Consider the following 22,710-nt stretch of genomic DNA (forward strand, 5'->3'; position numbering starts at 1 on the left):
GCAACCGTCATGCTCATGCTTGTGGGACTCATCTCATGTTGTTTTTCCTTCTATTTACTACCGTCATTCATCGCATCAGGTCCTAGTCGTTCCCTCTGTTCATCACTGTTAAAGCCCAGTTAGCACTGGTGCGAAATGTTATTACCATAGTGCCTCTCCGGAGGGGAGGCATGGAAATCTTTTTTTTTCTGCTCTTGGGAAATGTGTGTGTGAGGGTATCCTGACTCACTGCATGACAAGCTCAGGGTGGCTCCACCGCCGCAGGGTCTCGCCTCCCAGCTCCGCTGGGAAAGGGCTGCCCTGGGAACGGCCTGCCCCTCCTGGGTGTGCCTCGGGATGCTCACCTCAGGCCTCAGGTGCCACGCACTTGCCTGCCGTGGATGCAGACATTGGCGTTCTCCTACCTTTCTGCCGAGCCCCTCTCTGGGAGCATTAAAGGTCGCGATCTCATCCCAGCCCGAGCCCGACTCGACCACTGCTGGAAGGACTCCGGAGCGTCGATCCTCACCGTGTCGGGAAACGCAAAAGCGCAGGAGGCCCCGATTTCCCACAGTCGCCGCTCAGCTCTGTGATGAAGAGTTTATCTATAATTAGCACAGCAATGATACATTTTGAAATAATTGATGAACAAACAAGGCTAAAATTTGGCCACAGTTAAAATGACTTTAAAATGGTGAAATTTTTTAAATATCTAAATAACTATTTTAATGATTTTTTTTCTTTTTAATGTTAACATTCAACGTTTTCAAAAATGATCAATGAAATGGAATAAAGCTGCCTCTTTATCACCTGTATTTAACAACATGTAAACAGAAATATAACATTTAGCCTGTGCAAATAAATGCATACACAAATGTATACGTACAAATAGTTTACAAAAACTATTCAATTTTTTTTTTAATACTAGCAATTCTGAATAATTCATGTTGCTCCCAAAAATGTCGAAAAATTCTTAATTTGAAGAACAAATCAGTAACAATAACAGTAATAAATATAATGCTGTATAGATACCTTTCTTAAAATGTTTTTACATAGTAAACAAATAGAACAATTAAATATTACAAAGTTAAATTGCAGTAATTCAAGTATAATTTAATGTAAGAAAATTATTAAAGGGGAACTACAGTTTCTTTCCCGCAATGCATAAACAATTTTAAAATAGATTATTTTTATATTTGCTATCTAAAAATGTGACTTGGGTGTCTGATGAATCTTGAAGCCTTTTTTGATTCACACACGACGAACCATTTCATAATGTGCCTGAGGTCGAACCCTACAATCAGGCGGTGAATATAAGCGTTCTTCAAGCTATTGACCCAAAACCCTCCCCACAGGAAACCCAGCAGTCGCTTCCAGGACACGCTGTTTATTTATTTCATTTGTCCCCGGTGACATTTCACCTGCGACCTCTCACAGCTTCATTCCTTCCACAGCCCGGTTTATTTGCACTCTTTTCTCACATCTTTTCATCCCGACGCCTGTTACGGACTTTGCGCTACAGCAGCTCCCCGATTCGCCCTTATATCGTTATCATCATCGCTGATGTCTCCTTTTAACCCTTTCGCATTTCGGCGCTGAAGCTGGGCCTAGGTGTGAGAGAGCATGAGAACGTTCGCAGGTGCAGGACGCTGCAGTATGAAGGAAATCTGTATTTCCCCGTGACTGCGGCTCCAATTTGTATGCATCAGTGACGGAGGTTTAAAAAAAGGGATAAAAAAAATCCCTAAGAATATCGCAGGACGGCAGCAGAATGATCGCCCCGCTAGGGGGATCTAATGCAATTATGAGTGTTTACTTACACCATGTGTCCCCGCCTGAGCTGTGGCACAGCCGATATTGGCAGGGGAGGGCCGGTGTTCAACAGCGACTAGAGCGCTGTTTGTTTTCGGTGCGCCGCAGACTCCGGGCCCCACAGACACCCTAATTAAAGCAAACTGCGAGGGCCACAATGGAACAGACGTGTTTGGGCATTGGATTGAACCGGGCCTGCAAATGAAAAGTCAAAAGAAACAAGAGCTGGGTAGTGGTGGTGGTGGAGGGGGTTGAGGGAGGCATAGGGGGTGGCAGGGTAATGACCCAAAAATATACATTATTTATAACTTCAAAGGGACGCAACGAACGGGGGGTTTATTTAAAGGATTACGGACGGACGGCTTATTACTGGCCACCCGAACAACTGTCGCTGGGGGGGCTCATTAATTCCGCCATCCGCTGGGGAGGGTTTAACTAATTTATAGATAATAAAGTATAAATCAAACAAGCCAGGCTTTTTTGCCATCATTCTTTCAATAAAGGTGATTTTCAGAAAAGTAATAGTTAGGAAATTGAGCGTTGATGTGTGTGCGTGCGTGTGTGTTCGCTTCCTTTTTGAAGATCGTACATGATTCACGCGTACAGAATATACTGTTTAACTCCTGGATTTTGACTTTTTGATTGTCGAAGAGGATCCGGGAGCCGGGTCGCACGTCTCTGCGTAAAAGACGGTATTAAGCAAGTCTGCCTGTGATTATGTTTGTTCTTGGGGATTTAGTGATGTAATCTAGCATGGCGAGGAGAGGCAGTGTGTGATAATCAACGGAAAGTGTGGATTTCATGTTTTCTAAAGCGGTCGTGCTGCATCTAAGCAGTATCTCCTTTTGAAATCGCTGTTTAATTTTCAGTTTCAGAGCTCTCATACAGTATTGTTCTGGCTACATCTTAATGTTACTGTTGGTGTCTCCTTCAGGTGCTCTGGTTTCCTTTCACACTCCAAACACGTCTTTCAGGTCAACTGGAGAGTCTAAACTGCGCAAAAGTCCGTGTACGTGGGAGTGAATGAGTGTGTGTCACTGCCCCGCCCAGCGAGAAACTGGTGTCCGGTTAAAGGTGTATTTTTCCGAACACCCTGTTTTCCAGGGTAGATTCTGGACTACTGTGACCCAGGCAGTTATTAATGATGGACGGATGGATGTTGGTGCTGTTATTCTGGCAGAGAAAAGAAAATTCCAGAAGCTGGGTAACAATCTGGGCCCTGAGAACACAGTTGTCACAGTGTCTTTTGGGACCCTGCAGTTAAACACACCTGAGAGACTCTCGGATTGGGTTTGTTCCATTCTCCTTAGGCCTTTACCTGGCTGGGCACAACTGGATCGGTGGGTGACAGACGGTGAGGAATTTTACCCTGGGAAGCCATAATCCCCCCTTAGCATATTAGATTTTACATTTACTTTTACTCATTTAGCTGACACTTTTCTCCAAAGCAACTTCAAGTTATTTACCCCTTTATACAGATGGGTAATTTTTTTTTACTGGAGCAATTTAAGTTAAGTACCTTGGTCAAGGATACTACAGCCAGAGGTGGGGATCAAACCTGTGACCTTTGGATCAAAAGCAGCAGCGCTAACCTCTATGCTACCAGCTGTCCCTGATTTATTTATTTATTTATTTTTATTTACCTCGGAACACCAGTGTCACCAAAGTGTCCTGACTCCTGTGCACTGGGTAAGAGCCTCTTTTGAGAATAACAGAGAAATAAGATCACAAAAAAAGCAAAACCGGTTGCTCATTTTTCAACACAATGTCTTTGTTTTGTTAGTGGTGTCATTTCTTTTTTTTTACGCTTTGCCAAGACCTACGCACCACTATGATGATAGCTGCTTGAAGGGAAAAAAAAAAAAGTCTTATTTTCTAAAAATACTGGATAAAATCCAAGACTGAAGAATTATACCTCAGGTCTTTGTTTCACAGACTTATATTCATAGCATATTTGAAAAAAATAGTTTTCAAACAAAATTAGTTTTGATTGCATTTAAACTTGGTAATTTACTCCATTGCAGGTTATTATAAGCATATTACTTATAAGTATATTAAAGCAGACATCTCGATATCACAGCTAATGCATATTTGAAAAGAACTTTTTATAAAACTATTAAGTTTAAGTCAGTTCCGTTTGGAGGACTGAGACTAAATACAATCACATAAAAATATAAAACATATAAACCCTGGAAAAACATCAGTAAATGTGTCTAAATAATTGATTTTATTTCATGTAACATATTTTGATGCATTTCCGCCAATATTAATTGCAGTTTTACTTGCGATATTAGACAGCACTGAAACTGAAAAAGACCGAATTATTCTTTAAAATGTCGGAGTGACAGATTTTTCTTTATCTGTCTCGTGAATCTCACTGGGCTCCGTGTCAACTCGCTGACTTCTGCCGTCTCCTGCTTTGGCACGGTGAAGGGGGTGCGGCTGCCAGCACCACGGAGGGAGTTGGACCGTTGGACCATCACAAGCGAGCAGACATTACAAGGTGTTTGATTTGTTCAGCCTGGGACTGCCCAACACCTCAAAAGCGGGAAAAACCTATCGGGGTTTGGGGGGGGGGGGGCTGATTTTAACATGTTTCATAGTATTTGAGTTATTAGAGTTTCAGTTATGAGGGCTTTTTCCCTTTTTCATTCTTTTTTAATATTATAAAAAAAGGAAAAAACACACCATATCTTAGAAATTTTATATAATGGGACTGAGCAAACCGTAACAAAAAAAAGTTTTTGCATATATTTCTGATTTGTGCATTTTCGGGCCCCACTTAAAAAACAGAGTACAGAAGAGTCCAGAATGTCCTAATAACTGCATTACAATTTTGTGTTGTACCATGTCCACGTGGGGAAATACACATATTTTTTAAGTGTATCTCCTCTTCAGTGGAAATAAATGAAGAGCAGAGCTTCAGGAGCTCATAACAATGAATTGGTAAATTTTAAAAAAACAAAAAAAACAAACAAAAAAAAATGGCAATTTATCTGAAGTACACACACACATTTTCGTAACAAGATCTTAATTTTCATTGTGTCGCTATTTACACAGCGGGGAGCGTAGTGGTTAGAGCTCTCACTTTCCACTCAGAGGACATTTCAACATCTGCATCTGTGATTTTGCCATCATTAAGGGTCTTACCTTGAATTACTATAGTAAAATAAAAAAATAAAAATGCCCATCTACCAACATAAATAAGTGGGTGAATAACTACAAGTAGGGACAGCTGACAGCGTAATGGTTAGAGCTGGTGCCTTTGAACCAAAAAGTTGAAGGTTTGAATCGCTTTTCTGCTGTAATACCCTTGAGTAAGGTACTTAACTAAATTGCCCACCTGTATAAATGGGTAAATGTTTGTAAGTCACTTTGGAGAAAAGCATCAGCTAAATGGAGGGAAAAAAAAAAAAAGTAAGTAGGCTGGTACAAAAACAATAAAATGCCCCTCATCTTGGACTAATTAATGAGTAAAAAACAAAAGCGAAGAGATGGCATGACAGGAACGCGTCGTCCCAGTGGACGCGACGGTCCAGCACGCACACATTTGTTAGTGAAACACAGCAGTACAAACCCCTCCAAAGACACCAAGTTTATTTACAGTCGGAGGTCTGCTTGCTTTATGATGGGATGTAGCACCATAATCCGTCGGGGAGCTTTTCGGGTGCCTGTCAGCGCCATTCAGAAACAAGGCATGGGCGTTTTAAAGAAAAGCTTAATGTACGTTCAATTAAAGTTCAGCGTTTGCTAATCGTTCTTTGTGCGTCCTCAATGGCGCATGACACAAGTGCTTTGCGCAAAAGATGAAATAAATCTTGCGGATTAGAATTAGGCAACGGGGGGGAGGGCGATAGTCAGCGATGAGCGTGTGACAAAGGGAGACGTCTGCAGAGGTGTGTGTGTCTCCTTGACAGCAGACAGGTGTGTGCGCCGGGCGAAACCTCCCCGTGAAGACACCAAACAGTTCAGTTCCAATTAAAAGTGTTCTCCTTTCTTTTTTCTTTTTGCAACTGCAAAAAAAGGAGGCAAAGTTTTCTTTCTTCTGTTCTTTTAGACAGAAAAGAGCGATCTAATCCGTCTCTAAACAGACTCTTTGGCAACGGAGACGAAGCGCATTCCGAAATCGGCCGCAGGCGAGCCACCGGTGCCCACACAGGCCTTCTCTCGGGGTGACACAGGAGGCAGACGGGGGGCAGTTGGGGTGGAGGCGTGTACGAGAATGGCAATCGTACAATTAGTACCTTACCTGTGTTGACAGACACGTCTGCAGCCCAGCCAGTGGTTTGCTGCTGCCCTGCTGAGAAGCCATACAGGTAATAATCAAGTACGGGGGACCGGGAGCCCATCTGGTCCGTTCCCAGAGGTCGGCAAAAGCCACAAGGGATCCCCCTCCCCATCCCTACCCACCCAGGCCGAGTCCGTCCACACTGTGCCGGGACACGCAGTCGCGGTTCTCCTGAGCCGACCAGACTGTTGTATGTAGTTTGCCCATCATTGCCAGTATTTTTAGCAATCACACAACGCAACAAAATGTTTCAAAGTTCTAAGTTATGTCTTTCTTACTTTTGCGTTGATTAGGATTAAAGTTTACTGGTTACAAAAACACAGCTAGTTCTTCCAGAGTGTCAGTTTTAGTTTGGTACTTTACAGCCATTGGGAGATTCTAGAAGGCACCAGGACATTCTAGAAAGCATCCAATTCTAAAAGGTATGAATATATGGTGTTTGGAACCCGGTGCCAAAATTCGCCAAAATTTCCTATTTTCCAGAATGTGAAACATTTTTCTAAAAACTGACCGTATAGTACAAACGAACACCACAAGTATGCTTTAAACTAAGAAAACTGAATGGAAAATGGGGAAGGAAAAAAAAAAAAAAAAAAAAAAAGAGAACATAATAAAATTTCTGTTACATTGTGCTATTCGTTTCTAACATAGTGTGCCAGTCACGTTCAGTAAAGGTTGCTGGTTTAAGTCCAAGAAGGAGTCCTCCTGTAGTAGCTTTGAGCTGGTTACCTCACCTGGATGGTTCCCCTGAAATATCCAGTTATATGAACACATAAAACTGTAAACCACTTTAAAGAAACACAAAATTAACAGGAGGCAGCAGGGAGCGTAGTGGTTAAAGATGCTGTTTTGCACTTTGTGGACCCAGGTTCAAACCCCACCTCCTGCTATCGTACCCTTGAGCAAGGTACTCACCCTGACTGAAACAGCAGAAGTTGCTCAGCTGTATAAACTAGTAAATCAGAGTAAGTAGCTTAATACAAACCTAATGTTGTAAATTGCCTTGGGGAAAAGGACACACAAAATGAATAAATGTCTAACAACATACCTTCTTATCATAATTCCTTTTGTCACCTCAAAGAACACGTATTTTAACCCCACCTCCAGCTGTAGTACCATTGATCGATGTATTTACCCTAAACTGAGTGAAAATTACCAAGCTGTATAAATAACCACAAATAGCTTAAAATTAGTGACTCTCAATCAACAGTGATGATAAATGATACATGAGTGACTTCATATAAATAAATGTAACTGTTTTCCCATCGCTGCTCTATTTCACCATCAGCTACCACCGGAACTGTCGACTGGGAAAACATGTACTCATTAGCCGCGAAACTAAAGACGGCAAGAAACTCTTCTCTAAGAGTGCGGGAGTGTGCGACGCGTGTGTGGTGTGGCGGGGTATTCGCAGCAGACCGCGCGCCGGAGGTGTGCAAACACGGAGCCTCCCCGCTCCCGATGGGCGGCGGCAGCCCGGCGCAGGCAAACACTGTCTGATGAGCTGTTTGTCTTCTGTCATCACAGCCAGGTCCCCGAGCGAGACAGCGCCTCCGCCGGAATGCGCTAACAAATTGCCCGTGAATCGCGCGCCGAGGGGAAACCCAGCGTGGGGCGATGTGGGCGAGGCCTGTCCGTGGACTCCGGAGTCGAGTACGCTGCCGCGCGGCGCTCGCGGCCTCAGGGCGCCTCGCTGTCACACGCTGGCATGCTTGTGTGACGCACACCCTCCAGGGCCCACGGGGTCCATTCCCGCTGACACACAGTGTATCGGTTACTGATCAACGTGGTTGAGTGTTAAGTGGTGAAAGCGTGGAAAGGAATCGTGAGCTGAACATGTGGGAAATCCGTCAAACACGTTTAGACACAATATGCCAAAATTGTACGACATTGTAATTATGGGTAATTATAGGTCAGGGTGCATTTACGGCATTAATACACAGCCTCCACCAAAACAAACAAAAAAAAAAATTAAAGGGGGCTATTGGGGAAATTGGTGGCTTAGTGGTTCAGGCCATAGCCTTACAATCAAAGGAAACGGCTTCAAACTCCCCCTTCCACTTTGGTACCCTTGAGAAAGCCATCTACCCTGAACTGATGCAGTAAAAAATGCACTGCTGTATAAATGGGTAAATCGCTGTAGGTTGCTTAGCGTACAAACTTAAGCTTGTAAGCTGCTTTGGATAAAAGTGTCAAATTAATAACTGATTGTTGTTGTTGTCGTTATTGATTAAATATCTGATATTTCACACATTACTTTTTCAAGATAGTGCCTGACTTTAGACAGCACAGCTCAATCTTGCCACCTACTGGGAAGGGCCATATTTATCAAAGATGCTAATAATTGAGGGATAAATCTTTTGATCCCGATCTAAATATTGTGGGACGCAAGGCAGCTCTCTGACATTTTTTCTTCAAGGGTAAGTTTGCTCTGCAGCATTTACCTATGTTGGCATTTCCCTAGTTTGTCAATTTACTTTATGAGTGTGGGGTGTTTTTCGATATTACGCAAACAGCGAAAACTGTTCTGCAGTGATGAAGCGCTCAAATATTTGATTAAAAAAATTAAAGGTGATTTTTTTTCTTCATGTAGAAATGAAATACATTTGTGATTCAGATAAAGCTGTCCTGACCCAAAACCTGTCTCTATAAGCAGAAATTCCATCCATCCATATCAGTAACTATTTGTCCAATGCAGTGTCACAGTGGACCAGAATCTATCCTGGAAATTCAAGGTATGTGACAGGATACACCATGTATAGGACCCCAGTCCATCAGAGAAATCTCACAACTTTGTGCAAGTTCGAGTAACCAGTTCACCTAGAACAGATGTCTTTAGACTGTCAGAGAAAAAAAATCTTGTGCATTTTGAACTTCTCTGTTGAAACACTCAGCTCTGTTAAAAGTTTCAGATATAAGTTAAGCGATAATAAACACTGGGTGTCTTTAGACTGTGGGGAGAACATGCAGACACCACAGAGACCGAGTCGGATTTAAACCCACATCTGAATCCACATCCCAGGAGATGTGAAGCACCAGGGCTACATAATGGAATATATCAGGTTTTTCCAGAAGATAATTCACAATTAATCTTATTATAAAATATGAGAAATAAAACACTGGAACCATCATGGTCTCTTCGCTACCCCCCTCCCAGGGCAGCCTGCTGGTTCACTCTCACAGGAGGACCTCGGCTCTCCTGCCGTGACACTGAAAAGGCTCATCCTGAAGGCAGAACAGGCACGGGTCCCCAGGCGAGCAGTGAAAGCACCGCTCCTCCTAGTCCCTGCGGCAGGTACACATGTGCAATAAGTCCCCTCAGGGCACGTCTCTGCTTCAAAGTTTTTACTCCCCCCCCCACCTCCTCCTTTTCCCTCTTCGTAGTCTTCATTCCCCTTTCTTCCTTTGCCGGAACAACGGTGACCTCACAATCCTCGATTGATTACCCTACAAAGGACCACAGCACAGGCAGAGGGCGGCAGCTCGTTTTCCATTTTAAATAAAGGCTGAAAATCGAGGAAATGGCCTCGACCGTTCATCTGATCTGAACGGAACTTCAATGAAGCAAATTCTTAGATGGCTATTTCAGCTCATCACAATGAGGCATTCCCAAAGCAACCTTTTGTCTTATGGGCTGACAGCTCACAACTGTTATTTTAGCCCTCTGGAGCGCTCCATATTAAATCAATATATAATATTACCAAGGTCGAAAACTTACCCCACTGCCTGCACCATATATTTCTCAACCCACACCCCCCAGCCATTTGTCTCATGATGACAAAGCATCGACTCTCCGCTTTTCTACCGCTTCTTTCATCTTCATTCAAGGCTGCGTGTTGCTTATTCAAGAGGATCGGCAGTTGGGAATGTCTACAAATCACGAGGAGGAGCCGGTATTTTTGGACTCGGGTTGCGTTTGACGGACGCCCGCCGTAGGCGAGTTTAGAGGGAAGGCTTGGCTCGGGAGGTTCGCATGCCGATCTTCTCCGAGAAAGCCTGGATCGGTTATTGGAGGTGATTAATATCGGTGACAGCAAACTCAGTTTGGTCAGTATTGCATTACTTAGGAGACTTGATTCATCTGCAGGCCTGCGGTGCCCCGGAACGCAGCGCCCGCCCCGTGTCGCAGGCGCATGTGGGAATCCAAGCTGAGCGCATTAACAGCAGGCTCCACTGGAAAAACGTTCATCAATCAGCACGGGATCACAGTGACCCTTCCCGCCCTGCCCCCTGCACTTTTTGTCGCAGAGGAGTCCTGGGACTAATTCTTTACATACCCCAAAGAGACGCAGGAAATCTGCTCAGTGCATGTTTGGTAGAGCAAGTCTGCCATCTGCTGATGCAAACCTGCATACACACTGCTGTTGCCTTGGAGATTCTTTTGGGATTCGAACCTGCTGCCTGTTCAGGTTCAGCAGAGTCACCCTGAAGAGTTGAGATCAGTGTTTCAACTTTTACTTTGGTTTGCTGACTTGGAATTAACTTTGATTAACACATTTAATTTCAGGGGCAGCACGTGGCGTAGTAGGTCGAGTTCCACTCGAAAGATGCAGGTTGGAATCCCACTCCTTCAGTAGCACCCTTGAGAAATGTACTTTGTCTAAAACTGCTCCACTGAAAATTACCATGCTTGATAAATGAGCAAATCATTGTAATTATCTCAATCGCTTTGAAGAAAAGCATAAGCTAAAAAAAATACATGTAAATGTCTAACAAACATAAATTAAATGCAAGCAAACTGTTTTACTCAGTGTTTGCCACTGCAGTCTATATACCAGCTCAAGCTTGAATTGCATCCTTGCAAAGTGCGGTTACTATGACAACCGGGACAAATGCAAAACAGGCAAACACCGGGTGCGTACACAGGTGTGACAGCACTCTTATAACCGAAAGCACATTTATTAAGGGTTTGTCCTCATCCCTAGATGAAAACACAACATAGAAAATAACATATATACAAGATGAAGCTGCACATTTTTCATTTTCCTGGTATAACCTGAAACTGCGCTGGTGGCACAGCTGTTATTATTGTAACATTGAAAGTTGCACTAAGAATTAGACATAGTGTGGATACATTACAGAAAGACAGAGCACAGCGGTGGAGCGCTCTGCAACCTGACCCGTGTCACCGATGTCAAGGTGGAATGAGAACAGGGGTAACGATCAAATGCCATTCTTGGTGGACATTAATTAATTTCTTTGTACAGGATTTATCTTAATTTTGGGTAAAACAAATCAGGAACCCGAGTCACTGCTTCTAACCAGAAAAGGCCTGTCCGGTTGAGTGCTTTGACCGCACTCAACATCTTAAAGGGGTTTATATCCCAGGTGAAGGAAGCTGGCTGCTTAATGAACGTGCTGCTCCAAAAGCACGAGTGCGCATTTCCTGGGAAATTTGTCAGAGGGCAAATTCCCCGCAGGTTCGTTAATGACACATTTGGAAGACGTGTTTCTCACCAACCGACCACATTGAGTCTCGTTTTTCATTACCACCAACTTGATATTTTAGAAGAAAAAATAATTCCTAAAAAAAGTTTATCTTGCTATTCTAAGGAACATTACACAATATTCATATACATATACACATTTGTAGACGCCAGCCTAGGACAATCACCTTGCTAATCCACGACATTGCAGTATTTGATGTTGTACCCTTTCTATCATCAGCTCTGAACTCACAACCTCCTGCAGCCCTTTTTCATCTCTGACTCCCACCCCGCACCCCAGCCTATGCCCTTATTGCGGTGAATCACTATCCACCAGTACGGGATCCACACCCAATCCATGATGTGAAATACTGTAAAGACTCGTTGCTATGACCAGAAATCCCACTTTTGCCACTCCATCGTCTGCTGGGCTGCTGGTTGCCATAGCAACAGCTTGCTCTCAAAAGCTTGTTCAATCTGCTGTGAACTAAGAATTGCTGATGATTTCCACCAGGAATGTCCAGGTGAGGCCCTCACCTCCACATTTGCAGCATTCCTGGGCTCCTCTCCTCCTCCTCTGCAGACCCCACATCCCCAGACAGGTCCCTGGTAGTTTAACTGGGCCGATGAAAAACTGTGGACCAGAACAAGATTAATAAAAAGAAGTAAAAGCCAGAAAAATGTCCACATCTTGCAATAAGTACTAAAAATCATATTATTAGAGAAAAAAAAAAAAAATCATATTCACCAACAGCCAAAGACAGAAAGTCTGAGAGCCAAGTCAGAGATGTTGCGAACCTCCCCAATCTGCTCCCCAATTTCCAAGTGAGGTGCAGAGGACCAACCAGAATTCATGTGGCAGGACTATAACAAAAACAGGATCAAATTCAGTAATAGTATCTAGCATTTTAAATCAGTGTCCAGCCACAAGCGTTCCTGTTTATTGCAGTGTTTTTCCCACCACAACTTCAGGTAGTTAACGCTCTGTCTTTAGTGAATCCAGTGAATTCAACTCCCCCTTGAAGACATCCCAAAGGCTCTGTCTGGAAGCACAACCACTAAATACAGCATGCAAATTAAAAAAATCTCGATCGCAGCGCATGGTTTATTGAAAATGGTCAAAGGAGAATAAACAACGCTGACGATTCATGATCATAAATGAATATATTACATCTCAGCTCACGCCCTCATCCACCTCCTGTAATTGTTCCCGACCCTGATCAGTTTGGCATTGGCTCAGTTCGCAGTGTTCAATGTAACTTGAAACAAAAAAAGTGCTGTGTATGTTATGAATAATAATAATAATAACAACAATGTGTTATTATTATTATTATTATTCATTGGCTATTAGTTTCTCAAAAGTGACTTACAATGCTAACACTTGGTAATTTTACTGGAGCAATTCTATGGTCAACAGCTTGTTCAAGGTTACTACAGCTGGAGATGAGACTCAAACCTGAGGCAGAGGGGCGAAAGAAAAGCGGTTGTTATTTTGTTTGGTGTTTCTCATTCAATTTCCAACAAGCTCCCAAAAGGTGAATTCTTGCTCTTCGGAAAGACAAGCCATTACTGTGTAGAGGAGTCAATATTTTAACATGCTATTAAACTTATGGATTAAATAAATGCATTGCTCTAATTTCTTCCCGTAACACGCTGTCTCCTTTACCTTTTCTTGAAACACGCGCCACTTTCTCCCCCGGCCTCGCCCCTGCCGTAAATCAAGTCGCAGCACTTCCGGCGGTCGTAAAGCTGTCGTGATGGTCAAATCGTATCCAGTTAGGAATAGACGACTGAATTAGGCAGTATTTGAAAAATACGATGAGCTGCTAAGGTATGTTTCGTGAACTTTAAACAGTGCCAAATCACCTGCGCTTACAAGGCGCAGTTACCAAGCTCTCCGGAGAATGCGGCCTCGCGCGGTTCCTCTTCCGGGAAAAAGTCACGTGACGCGAGCCTTTAAATGAGTAACAACAGTCGAAGACGTCATCGTTGAAGGACGGCAATACGGCGATCAAAACCAACAAACCCGAGGTATTTCTTACACAATTCGTGCTCCCGCTTTTCACCCAGTCCCTGTTTCCCAGGCTAGTAGATAGAGTTTAACAAAATACACACGACGTGTGCCGCAGCGGCAGCGGGCGCATCAACTCAAAGTATGGCACTCGGTTTGACTGTGCTGTGGTTTTCTCTGCAGGTTTGGATCTCGGCTACATGTAGCTGTCAGCAGCTAAACGTCCTTGTCGCAATGGCTGATGTAAGTCAGTGTATACAAACGTAATTACAGTGTAACCAGCCTGTAATATATGATATGGCACCTGGCCCTGCCCGAATACTTCCGAGTAACATATTTGCAGTGTACAGCCACTATGGGGCGGCACGACGGTGGCACAGCGAGTAGCGCTGCTGTCTCTCACAGCCCTGGGTGGTGTAGGAGAACGTGGTGGGTTCGATCCCTGCTCAGTCTGTGTGGAGTTTGCATGTTCTCCCTGTCTCTGTGTGGGTTTCCTCTGGGTGCTCTGGTTTCCTCCCACACTCCAAAGACATGCTGTTCAGGTTCCCCCATAGCGTGTGAATGACAGAAAGTGTGTTCCACTGGTGTATGGATGAGTGACCCAGTGTAAGTAGTGTATCTAGCAGTGTAAGTCACCTTGGTGAATAAGGTGTGTGGGCTGGTAACACTACATAGTATCCATTGTAAGTTGCTCTGGAGAAAAGTGTCTGGTAAATGTAAATGTATTAATCCTGTGTTTGTTTTGCAGGACCTGAAGAGATACCTGTACAAGCAGCTGCCGAGGTGCCTTTTCACCGCCAATCAACAATAACGATAAATTAGATAAAGACAAATTACACCTTGTTTGTTCCCCAAATGGTAGACATACTAATATTTTAAACTTCACTGTAAAGATTTTTTTTTTTTTTTTTGAAAAATTGAGATGCCTGTTGAGTCTTCCTTGTTTTATTCTCACTGTATGTTTTTGCAGTGTTGAAGGGCTCCATGCAATCGTTGTGACAGACCGAGATGGGGTTCCGGTAATCAAAGGTGCGTGTGTGTGTGTGTGTCTGCGAGAGACAGAGAGAGAAAGAGATGCAGACGAGAGACTATTGCGACTTTTTATAGTCCATGGTGGCTTATAGTGCTAGACGTCTACACTGCGCTTCTTACGATGATTTCACACAACAGGGTTTCTTTTTGTGTCGGTTGTTACTGTATTCAGTTGACATGCCTTGCTCAGGGTGATACAGTAGGAGTGGGATTCAAATGTGGGTCCTGCAAGGTGATGGCTCTAACCACTGCACAACCTGCTGCTTTTGAACCCTTGACTTCTCTCCTGCCCCAGTGGCTAATGACAACGCCCCAGAGTACGCCCTAAGGCCTGCTTTCCTGTCCACTTTTGCTCTGGCCACTGACCAAGGCAGCAAGCTGGGCCTCTCCAACAACAAGAGCATCATTTGCTACTACAACACATATCAGGTGAGCGCAGCACCAAACCAGGGAGCACGAGCACAGCGGTAGAATAATTTGGTGGGCTGGAGATAATTTACACAGTTGACAAAACAATGTAAATATTTACCCTGAACTTAAGTTTTTTCTTTTGATATGAGTGATAAACTGATTTTTTGCCAAATAAAATCTAATTTGACTGGACAGTAATGGTGTTCTTCCCCCTCTTTTTACTAGATAGTGCAGTTCAACCGCCTGCCTCTGGTGATCAGCTTTATTGCCAGCAGCAGTGCCAACACAGGTAAATTCAGGTACACACACAAACACAAACAAGGGCTGACAGCAGAGCCAACACAAAGATGAACTTTCATCAGGTTCCAAGCCAAGTGCAAAGAACGTAACTTCAAACTCACACTGAGGAAAAACTGCAGAAAAGAATGAAGGGAGATGTCAACCTAAAGTGTAAAGAGAGCAGTAAAACTGGCAGATAGAATAGTTGTTAGAGCTGTTGCCTTCTACTCACACGACTCAGGTTCAAGGTATAGTAAAAGTACATCAAAATGTAATGTATAAATTGAACAGTTCTAATTAGCTTAGGATAAACACCTAACATTTTCAGTCCCTTTGGAAAAAAGAAGCTTTTTTTTTTTTGTCTTTATGTGTCTAGGTTTGATAATCAGCTTGGAGAAGGACCTTGCTCCCTTGATCGAGGACTTGCGGCAGGTTGTGGAGGTTGCTTAGAGAAGATCTGCTGCGGCCCTGAAAGGGGTGGTCCTTTTGAATTGTGGAAATGACTTGTCACCGTCTTTCACAGCTGATGCTAAACAGATCTTTCGGTTCAGAAACACGCAGCACAGTCATGATTTTAAAGAAAGGATACATTGGTCCATCATTCTTTATTTTTTCTTTCCCAGAATTTTCTTTTGATCTCAATAAAATTATTTATTGATGATGTGTTCTGTATATACATATGGTATTTGGAGCATATTTACAGTCCATGTTATTGTACATTTTTACAGTGCTGGTTATTCATAAAAGATATGTTGGTTTCATTTTTCCACAAGTGCTCTCTAGATTCAATCCAGGGGTGGATGCAGTTGATTTTTAGAAAACAGAAGAAAATAAAAATGTAGATCATGCCCATGTTGAAAAAGTGAATGCTGTGCCTGGTGTGGTGATGAGGTGGGGGTGTATCGCAGTACAAGATCCTCTTTCCTCACTTTCAAACACCCCACACTTCTCTTTTCGTCAAGGTCCTTTCCGATTCTGTGACTGGAAAACGCGCAAATGTTTCATTTTCTGCTCCAGATCCGAATGTGCTTTTAAAGTAGCACATTCAGCCACCGCAGTTTACTGTGGTATTTAACCCTGACCATGCAGACCTTCCAGCTCCAGTTTCTCACCTGCCGTCGCTCACGCTAAGCAATATTGAACATATTCATTAGGTGAGGTGGAACTGCAAGTTTGAGATACTAATCATCAGGATCACTTCCCGAAAAGGTGAGGCAGGGGAACATGGCAGGTACTGTGTTCTCCGTAGTCATTAAAAAGTAAAAAAAATAAATGTATTTGTAGTGGTCAAATGCCAAAAGCACTATAACTGTTTACACAGACACATAGTGTGAAGGTCTCCCAACACTTAAAATGAAACCAAGGTTCACGTTGCTGCTTTGTGGTACTGCAATTTAAGTTTAGATGGTCAAGGATTCTTGTTACCCGAATTTGTATGCTTTACATTATATACATTAAAAAAATAAATTATGCAAAAAAAAATCAGTCAAACCAGGCAGTTTTCTTTTTTTTTTTTTACAACCCACCAGTTTCCAACGCAGTATCGCAATCCACTCGTCTGCCTCTCCGCCGGTACGTGCACACAGATAATACGTCCTCTCGGGAAACACCATGCTGTTAAGCAGACGGGAACATGTTACCCATCATGCCATGGGGCTTGTGGAATGAAATGGTGAATTCATCTCACAGTCATGTTCTCCAAAACCTGTGTCACTGAAATTAGTGTTATACCATAATGAGAGCGCACATATTTCTGTTTTTAATGTATAAAGTCAGTGTGGGTAAGTACTGGTTAACTATAGTTTATTAACATTTTATTTTTACAAACCATATGAATTCTGTCCATAATACTGATCATGGAACTGGCTGGTCTTTTTTTTCCTTTATCATCCCCCATTTCTGGTAAAAAGGGAACTAGACTACACAACCTCACCGGACTCAGTCAAACTACAACTTCCTATTAATCGCTGGATTCCAGTCAATTTACTTAAGAACGGGGGCCAGAAAGTGAAACGGCTTCTTGGGAGCCCGCTGACACACACTGCAAAGCTCAGCATCGAAGCAGCGCTGTTAACATCTCGAGTGTGTTTCAGCACCCAGTTAAAGCATTTCTTTAAGTTGGGTCAAATGGAAGGACAGAACACTTTTTTGAAGTCAGGTTCCCCCCCACTTTTAATGTCAACTTTTTACTTATATAAGTGATATAATTTGCTAATTTCTTCTTCCTTATTGCATTATCTCAGCAACAATCAGCTCTCATATCTATTATAAACCAGGGGTTTTCTGCAGATTAGCATGAGAGGCAAAGCAACTTACAATAATTTACCCATTCATACAGCTGCATAGTTTTAGTGCTGTAATTTAGGGTAAGTACCTTGCTCAAGGGTATGACAGCTAGAAGTGGGAATTGAACCTGCAACCTTTGGGTCCAAAAGCAGCAGTGCTAACCACTGTGCTGTCAGCTGCACCAATTAGAATATTAGAGACTTCATACAGAAACTTACTAGATTTTTTTCATAACAGCGACGATGTTTTACACTTTAACCAGAGCACAAGCTGTAAATTGAGCAGAAGTTGAAACACAATATCTATATAAAGATTCATCCATCCTTTATCGATAGCTGAAAGCCCAATGCAGCAGCACAGTGGTGGGGAGCATATCCCAGAAGCACAGTGACTTAAGCAGGGCACACTATCACAGAACAATCATACACGCACTAATTTACTCATAAATACAGACAAAGTGCAAAGCAGAGTCACCACATCTGGAATAGCTGGTAGTGTAACGGTTAGGGCTGCAATATTTGGACCCAAAGGTTGCAGATTCAATTCCCACCTCCAGCAGTCATACCCTTGGGCAAGGTATTTACCCTTAATTGCTCCACTAAAACTATGCAGCTGTATAAATGGGTAAATAATCTGAAGTTGCTTTGGAGAAAAGCATCAGATAAATGAATAAATGTAAATTACCTGAAAACTTGGATTGTGGGAGGAAACCAGAGCAAATTAACACACACACACAGCCAGGAGGTCCGAGGCATCATCGCTACCTGCTGTGCCACCATGCTGCCCCATTCATGCAAAGAACTCTTACAATAAATGTTCAAAGTAAGCAATAGACATGAAGAGGGCTAGATATCCATAGGCAAAAAGGATATTTTTTTGCAGTGTATCATTGCAGATTCGGAGAGGTAACAATACTACACAGTGTTCCAGGTGGTGCTGCTCTGAGCATCTTCAGGTGAGTGCGTATGGACTTTCCATGTTACTTAGTGACTACAGATACTCACCAGAAGCAGTTGACCCTGTTTTTGGAGTAATCAAACTGGACCGCTGTGCACGCTGTCAGATCAAGGGTTCGAATCGGTTCGACTGACTGTCAAGAGGAGACAGGGGACACTACAGTGTGATTCTCTCTGCCAGATACAAGTCCCTTATGAGTTCAGCTTATTGGTCGCCCAGTTCAGACTCCGCTTAATACTAAGGCCTACGCAGTAAATTACTGAGATTTACAGATTACATGATAAAAAGTCTATTTCCTTTGCAGCTACCTTATTCTAGATAACGTGCGAGCATAATTCATGCAGTCACAATGCGTATGTGATTCTAATAAGCTCGACAAACCCATGTAAAAGCTGACTCACCATTTTGTCTTTGAAATATTTCATTTCATTTCTATTTAAGGTGAACCACCTTGTTTTCCAGTTCTGAAAACAGGAACAAAGTCAAGGCAATTAGCAGCACATTCATACACTGACTGTAAAAACACATTTGCCCCACGTTATCAGAACTAAATTCTTCTCAGCTTATCATCAAAAAAAATGTAAATTAATTCAGACCTTTAAAAGGACGAAAGGATAAACTGAATACTAAATTACATCTTGAATATCTCTCAGCAGTGGGGTCATATCAGCATGTCTTTTTTGTAAATTCAGTTTTAAACGCAAAAAATAGTCAGGGTAGAGCAGGTGGCGTTCTGGTTAAAGCTGCCACATTGTATCCAACAGCGTGTGTTTAAATCCCACTCCCTGCTGTAGTACCCTTGAACAAGGTACTTACCCTCAATTTACAGTTAAATTACTTCACTATATAAAATGATAAACTCAGTGTAAGTTGAATCGTACTGTATATAAACCTAACATTGCAGGTCAGCTTGGAGAAAAAGGTGTCATAAATATATAAATAAATAATAATAATAGCTACCATTCCAAGTGCTTGTCTGCAGTTATATAGATCAACACTGAATGAGGGACGTGATATGTCTGTATACATGAGTGTGCAGTGAAACATTTTGTATGATGAAGACATCCTCACCTTCACTATTGCTCCTTGCTTGATCAGGTACCCCTCTTTTGTCCCCAGCTGTAAGAGGAAAGAGAAGGTATGAAACATCTTCACAGGCCACCCTCAGCGAAGGGGGACGGCATGTGGCTGATCGACGTCCCGACTCACCGAGGGAGCGTTTGCCACCAGATCCTTTTCGGTTAGGCCTGTATGCATGGCCGTGTGCACCAGCACGGGTTCGTAGATGCAGGGCTCGTCCACCAGCCGGGGGTACGGGCACTTTATGACGATGAGGCAACCTTCACACGTAGTGGTACAGGTTCACAAGTTTATTTTTTGTATGTACGTATGTATGTATATCTGTTTGTTTTTATTTGCTTGTTGGTAACAGAAAAGCTCTGGGTCTCAGCAATAGAGACATAGAAATATCACAAGAGGAAATGTAAATACATCCACGTACATCATTTATTATACAAGCGTGAAAGATTACAGCGTTTCAAGTGATGATGATGATATGATTATATAGCGCTAAGAGGTTCTTGATGGGTGTCCAGACGTTTGAGAATTCCTATCAATTCATGTTCTTATCAATTATTATGCAGGAAAAGTGTTAATTTTTCTATGGAAAGAAAGCTAATTGCTTTAAATTACCAAAAATAAAAATGAAAACAATACTTTCCATATTAATTATTTTTCTGTTTAACTAAGAACATCATAATGTTCAATAATAATAATAATAGTAATGATAGTGGACTACAGTGACTCTTGGATACCTGAGACATACAATGTACAACATACAATTTACAATGTAGATATAAATGTATCATCAGACACTAATGGAAGATAATCATAAATGATGGTATAATTGTATAAATATCAGTATAATCTGTGTTCAGTACAGTCCTGTAACTTACTGCATTCGTACACTTCTGCTTGTGCTCTGAAGCAATCCAGGTGTTGTACTGTACGTAACTCAAAGGTTCAACGACATGGCCCTTCCAGTCACTCAGAAAAAGGTGATTAAGGAAAATTATCTCACCGGTTTCGCTTCCTATCAGAGGCTGGTTGGCGAAGTGGTTAACGAACTCACGGAGGGAGGGAAACTCTTGAAAGCCGAACGAGTAGCGGCCTCTGCTTCGCGACACTTGGAAGTGTTTGACAGAGTCCTTGGCCCTTTGGGAGAGGAAGACACAATGTATAAAGGCTTCTAATTGTGATTTGCCGTGCTCCTCCGATGACCCCTGTGTACGGAATGATGTCTTAGCTCACACAGGTAGGTGTGTGTGGCAGGAGGCTGCGGGCACCTGACAGACAAGGCGAAGCTACTGGGCCCTTCCTTGCTGTTGCGGAGCAGAAAGCTCCCGCTGCTGCCGTTGGACATGAGCAAGACCTCGGCAGCGTGACGTGACAGGTTGCCATGGTACCACCTGGAGGATGCCAGACAAACACAGGCCACGTGATCACAAGGGATACAACAGTTACAGGTAGTGATACCTCCAAAATGCAAGTGTGCTACAATATTCTGCTCTTGTTTCCTCCCACAGTCCAATGACAGGTGTTGCGGGTGGATCGGTGACTCCGATTTGATCTTTGTGCGTGCGTTAGAGAACGTTCCCCATGGCAGAATTTTGTCTTGTCCAGGGTTTATCCTGACTCACTCCTTATGCTTCCAGGATAGACTGTGGACCACCACAACCCTGCACTGGACAGGCAGTTATTGATGATGGATGGATGGATGGATGGATGGATGATTCATTCTGCTTATACTAGAATTCCAAACATAAATATATACAAAAGCCTTAAACACAACATCTAAATCACTCACTTCCTCAAAATGTTTCCATTAATTACCATCACTTAGCTCTTACTAGAGTGAAATGGTATTATTCCGGTCAACTAAATAATTTCTCAGAAAATACACAGCAGCATGAAGTGGGTGATGCAATTGTGGAGTGCAGCCCAGCAGTGTGTACGGATAATCATTGACGATGGTCTTCTCAGCACTAAACACGCCAGAGTCTTTGACCAACATAGACCAAACTGGAAGTGAAATTGTGCGTCATGTTGTATTTAACAGGTTTACAAATCTCACTTCATCAGACTGCTGGGACTGAGATTGTTTATTCCAAACACTGCGTATGAAATGCTGCATGAGGCCTCGACTGACTTTCTTACAGCCTTTTTACTCCATTCTCTTCGGTTAACATTACAGCTACCATGCAGCATTAATACTGTTATTTCTAGTAACCAAATTATCATAAAACTATAGGCAACAGTTAATCTCAAGTATATTATATTAGGTCTTAGTAGAGTAAATTGGTGGTCGAGGGTGCATTAATTACATTTAAATTTATTTAGCAGACGCTTTTCTCCAAAGCGACTTCCGATGAACTCTATGTATTGTTTCCAGCCCACACACCTTATTCACCAAGGTAACTTACACTGCTAGATACACGACTTATAACAGGTCACTCATCCATACATCAGTAGGACACGCTCTGTGTCACTCACACACTGTGGGGAACCTGAACTGCATGTCTTTGGAGTGTGGGAGGAAACCAGAGCACCCGGAAGAAACCTACACAGACATGGGAAGATCATGGAAACTCCACACAGACTGAGCAGGGCTCGAACCCGTGTTCTCTCCCACCACCCAGGCGCTGTGAGGCAGCAGCGCTACTTACTGCTCGCTAATTAGAGCTGCTACTCTTGAATTCAGAGGTCATAGGTTTGAATCCCACCTCCTGCTGTAGTACCCTTGACCAAGCTGCTAACTCTCAGCTGAAAAGCATCAGCATTAATAAATTCCCCTATTTATTTTTACGAGTGTGTTTTCAAAAACAAACGAAATGCAGATGTAGATGAAGCTGCTTGTAGGAACATACCACAAAGCCTCCAGGTCATCCAGAGCTTTGCCATCGATGGAATCGACATTCTCCACAGCGTGCTCCGCAGGACCGTCTTCGCTCATCGTCGCATCACACGTCACGCACCTGCACCTCGCACTTGCGTCACACACCTGTGCTGTGCGAGCGAAGGACCTCGAACTCGAGCCGTTCTGTTCCGAGGACCACGCAGAACGAAAATGAAAGAGCCGGGAAGGGAAAAACTAGCCCCAAAGAGGAAGCTGGGTGTCGTCACGCCTAGATTGAACCTCCTCAAATCTACCGTTAGCTCATGATATTAGA

At 43.0% G+C, this 22,710-nt stretch overlaps 2 protein-coding genes across 2 annotated transcripts; one reads left to right on the plus strand and one right to left on the minus strand.

Annotated features, from left to right (window-relative positions):
* Positions 1–13,435: 13,435 nt before the first annotated feature.
* On the plus strand, positions 13,436–15,821 carry LOC108938724 (ragulator complex protein LAMTOR3). Its single transcript, XM_018759570.1, has 7 exons — positions 13,436–13,536; positions 13,700–13,759; positions 14,265–14,299; positions 14,487–14,545; positions 14,844–14,977; positions 15,185–15,248; positions 15,615–15,821. The coding sequence occupies exons 2-7, from the start codon at positions 13,751–13,753 to the stop codon at positions 15,686–15,688; spliced, it is 375 nt and encodes a 124-aa protein (XP_018615086.1). The 5' UTR covers positions 13,436–13,536; positions 13,700–13,750; the 3' UTR covers positions 15,689–15,821.
* Positions 15,822–16,164: 343 nt separating this feature from the next.
* Positions 16,165–22,585, minus strand: LOC108938723 (dual adapter for phosphotyrosine and 3-phosphotyrosine and 3-phosphoinositide-like). The gene is made up of 9 exons (XM_018759569.2): positions 22,408–22,585; positions 20,827–20,949; positions 20,562–20,695; positions 19,691–19,821; positions 19,553–19,600; positions 18,883–18,945; positions 18,529–18,614; positions 16,765–16,852; positions 16,165–16,219 (listed from the first exon to the last, which is right to left on the minus strand). Exons 1-9 carry the CDS (start codon positions 22,491–22,493, stop codon positions 16,196–16,198), a joined length of 783 nt encoding a protein of 260 aa, XP_018615085.1. The 5' UTR covers positions 22,494–22,585; the 3' UTR covers positions 16,165–16,195.
* Positions 22,586–22,710: the final 125 nt, after the last annotated feature.

The sequence above is a fragment of the Scleropages formosus genome, chromosome 5 (genome assembly GCF_900964775.1).
Source record: "Scleropages formosus chromosome 5, fSclFor1.1, whole genome shotgun sequence".
NCBI lineage: Eukaryota > Metazoa > Chordata > Actinopteri > Osteoglossiformes > Osteoglossidae > Scleropages > Scleropages formosus.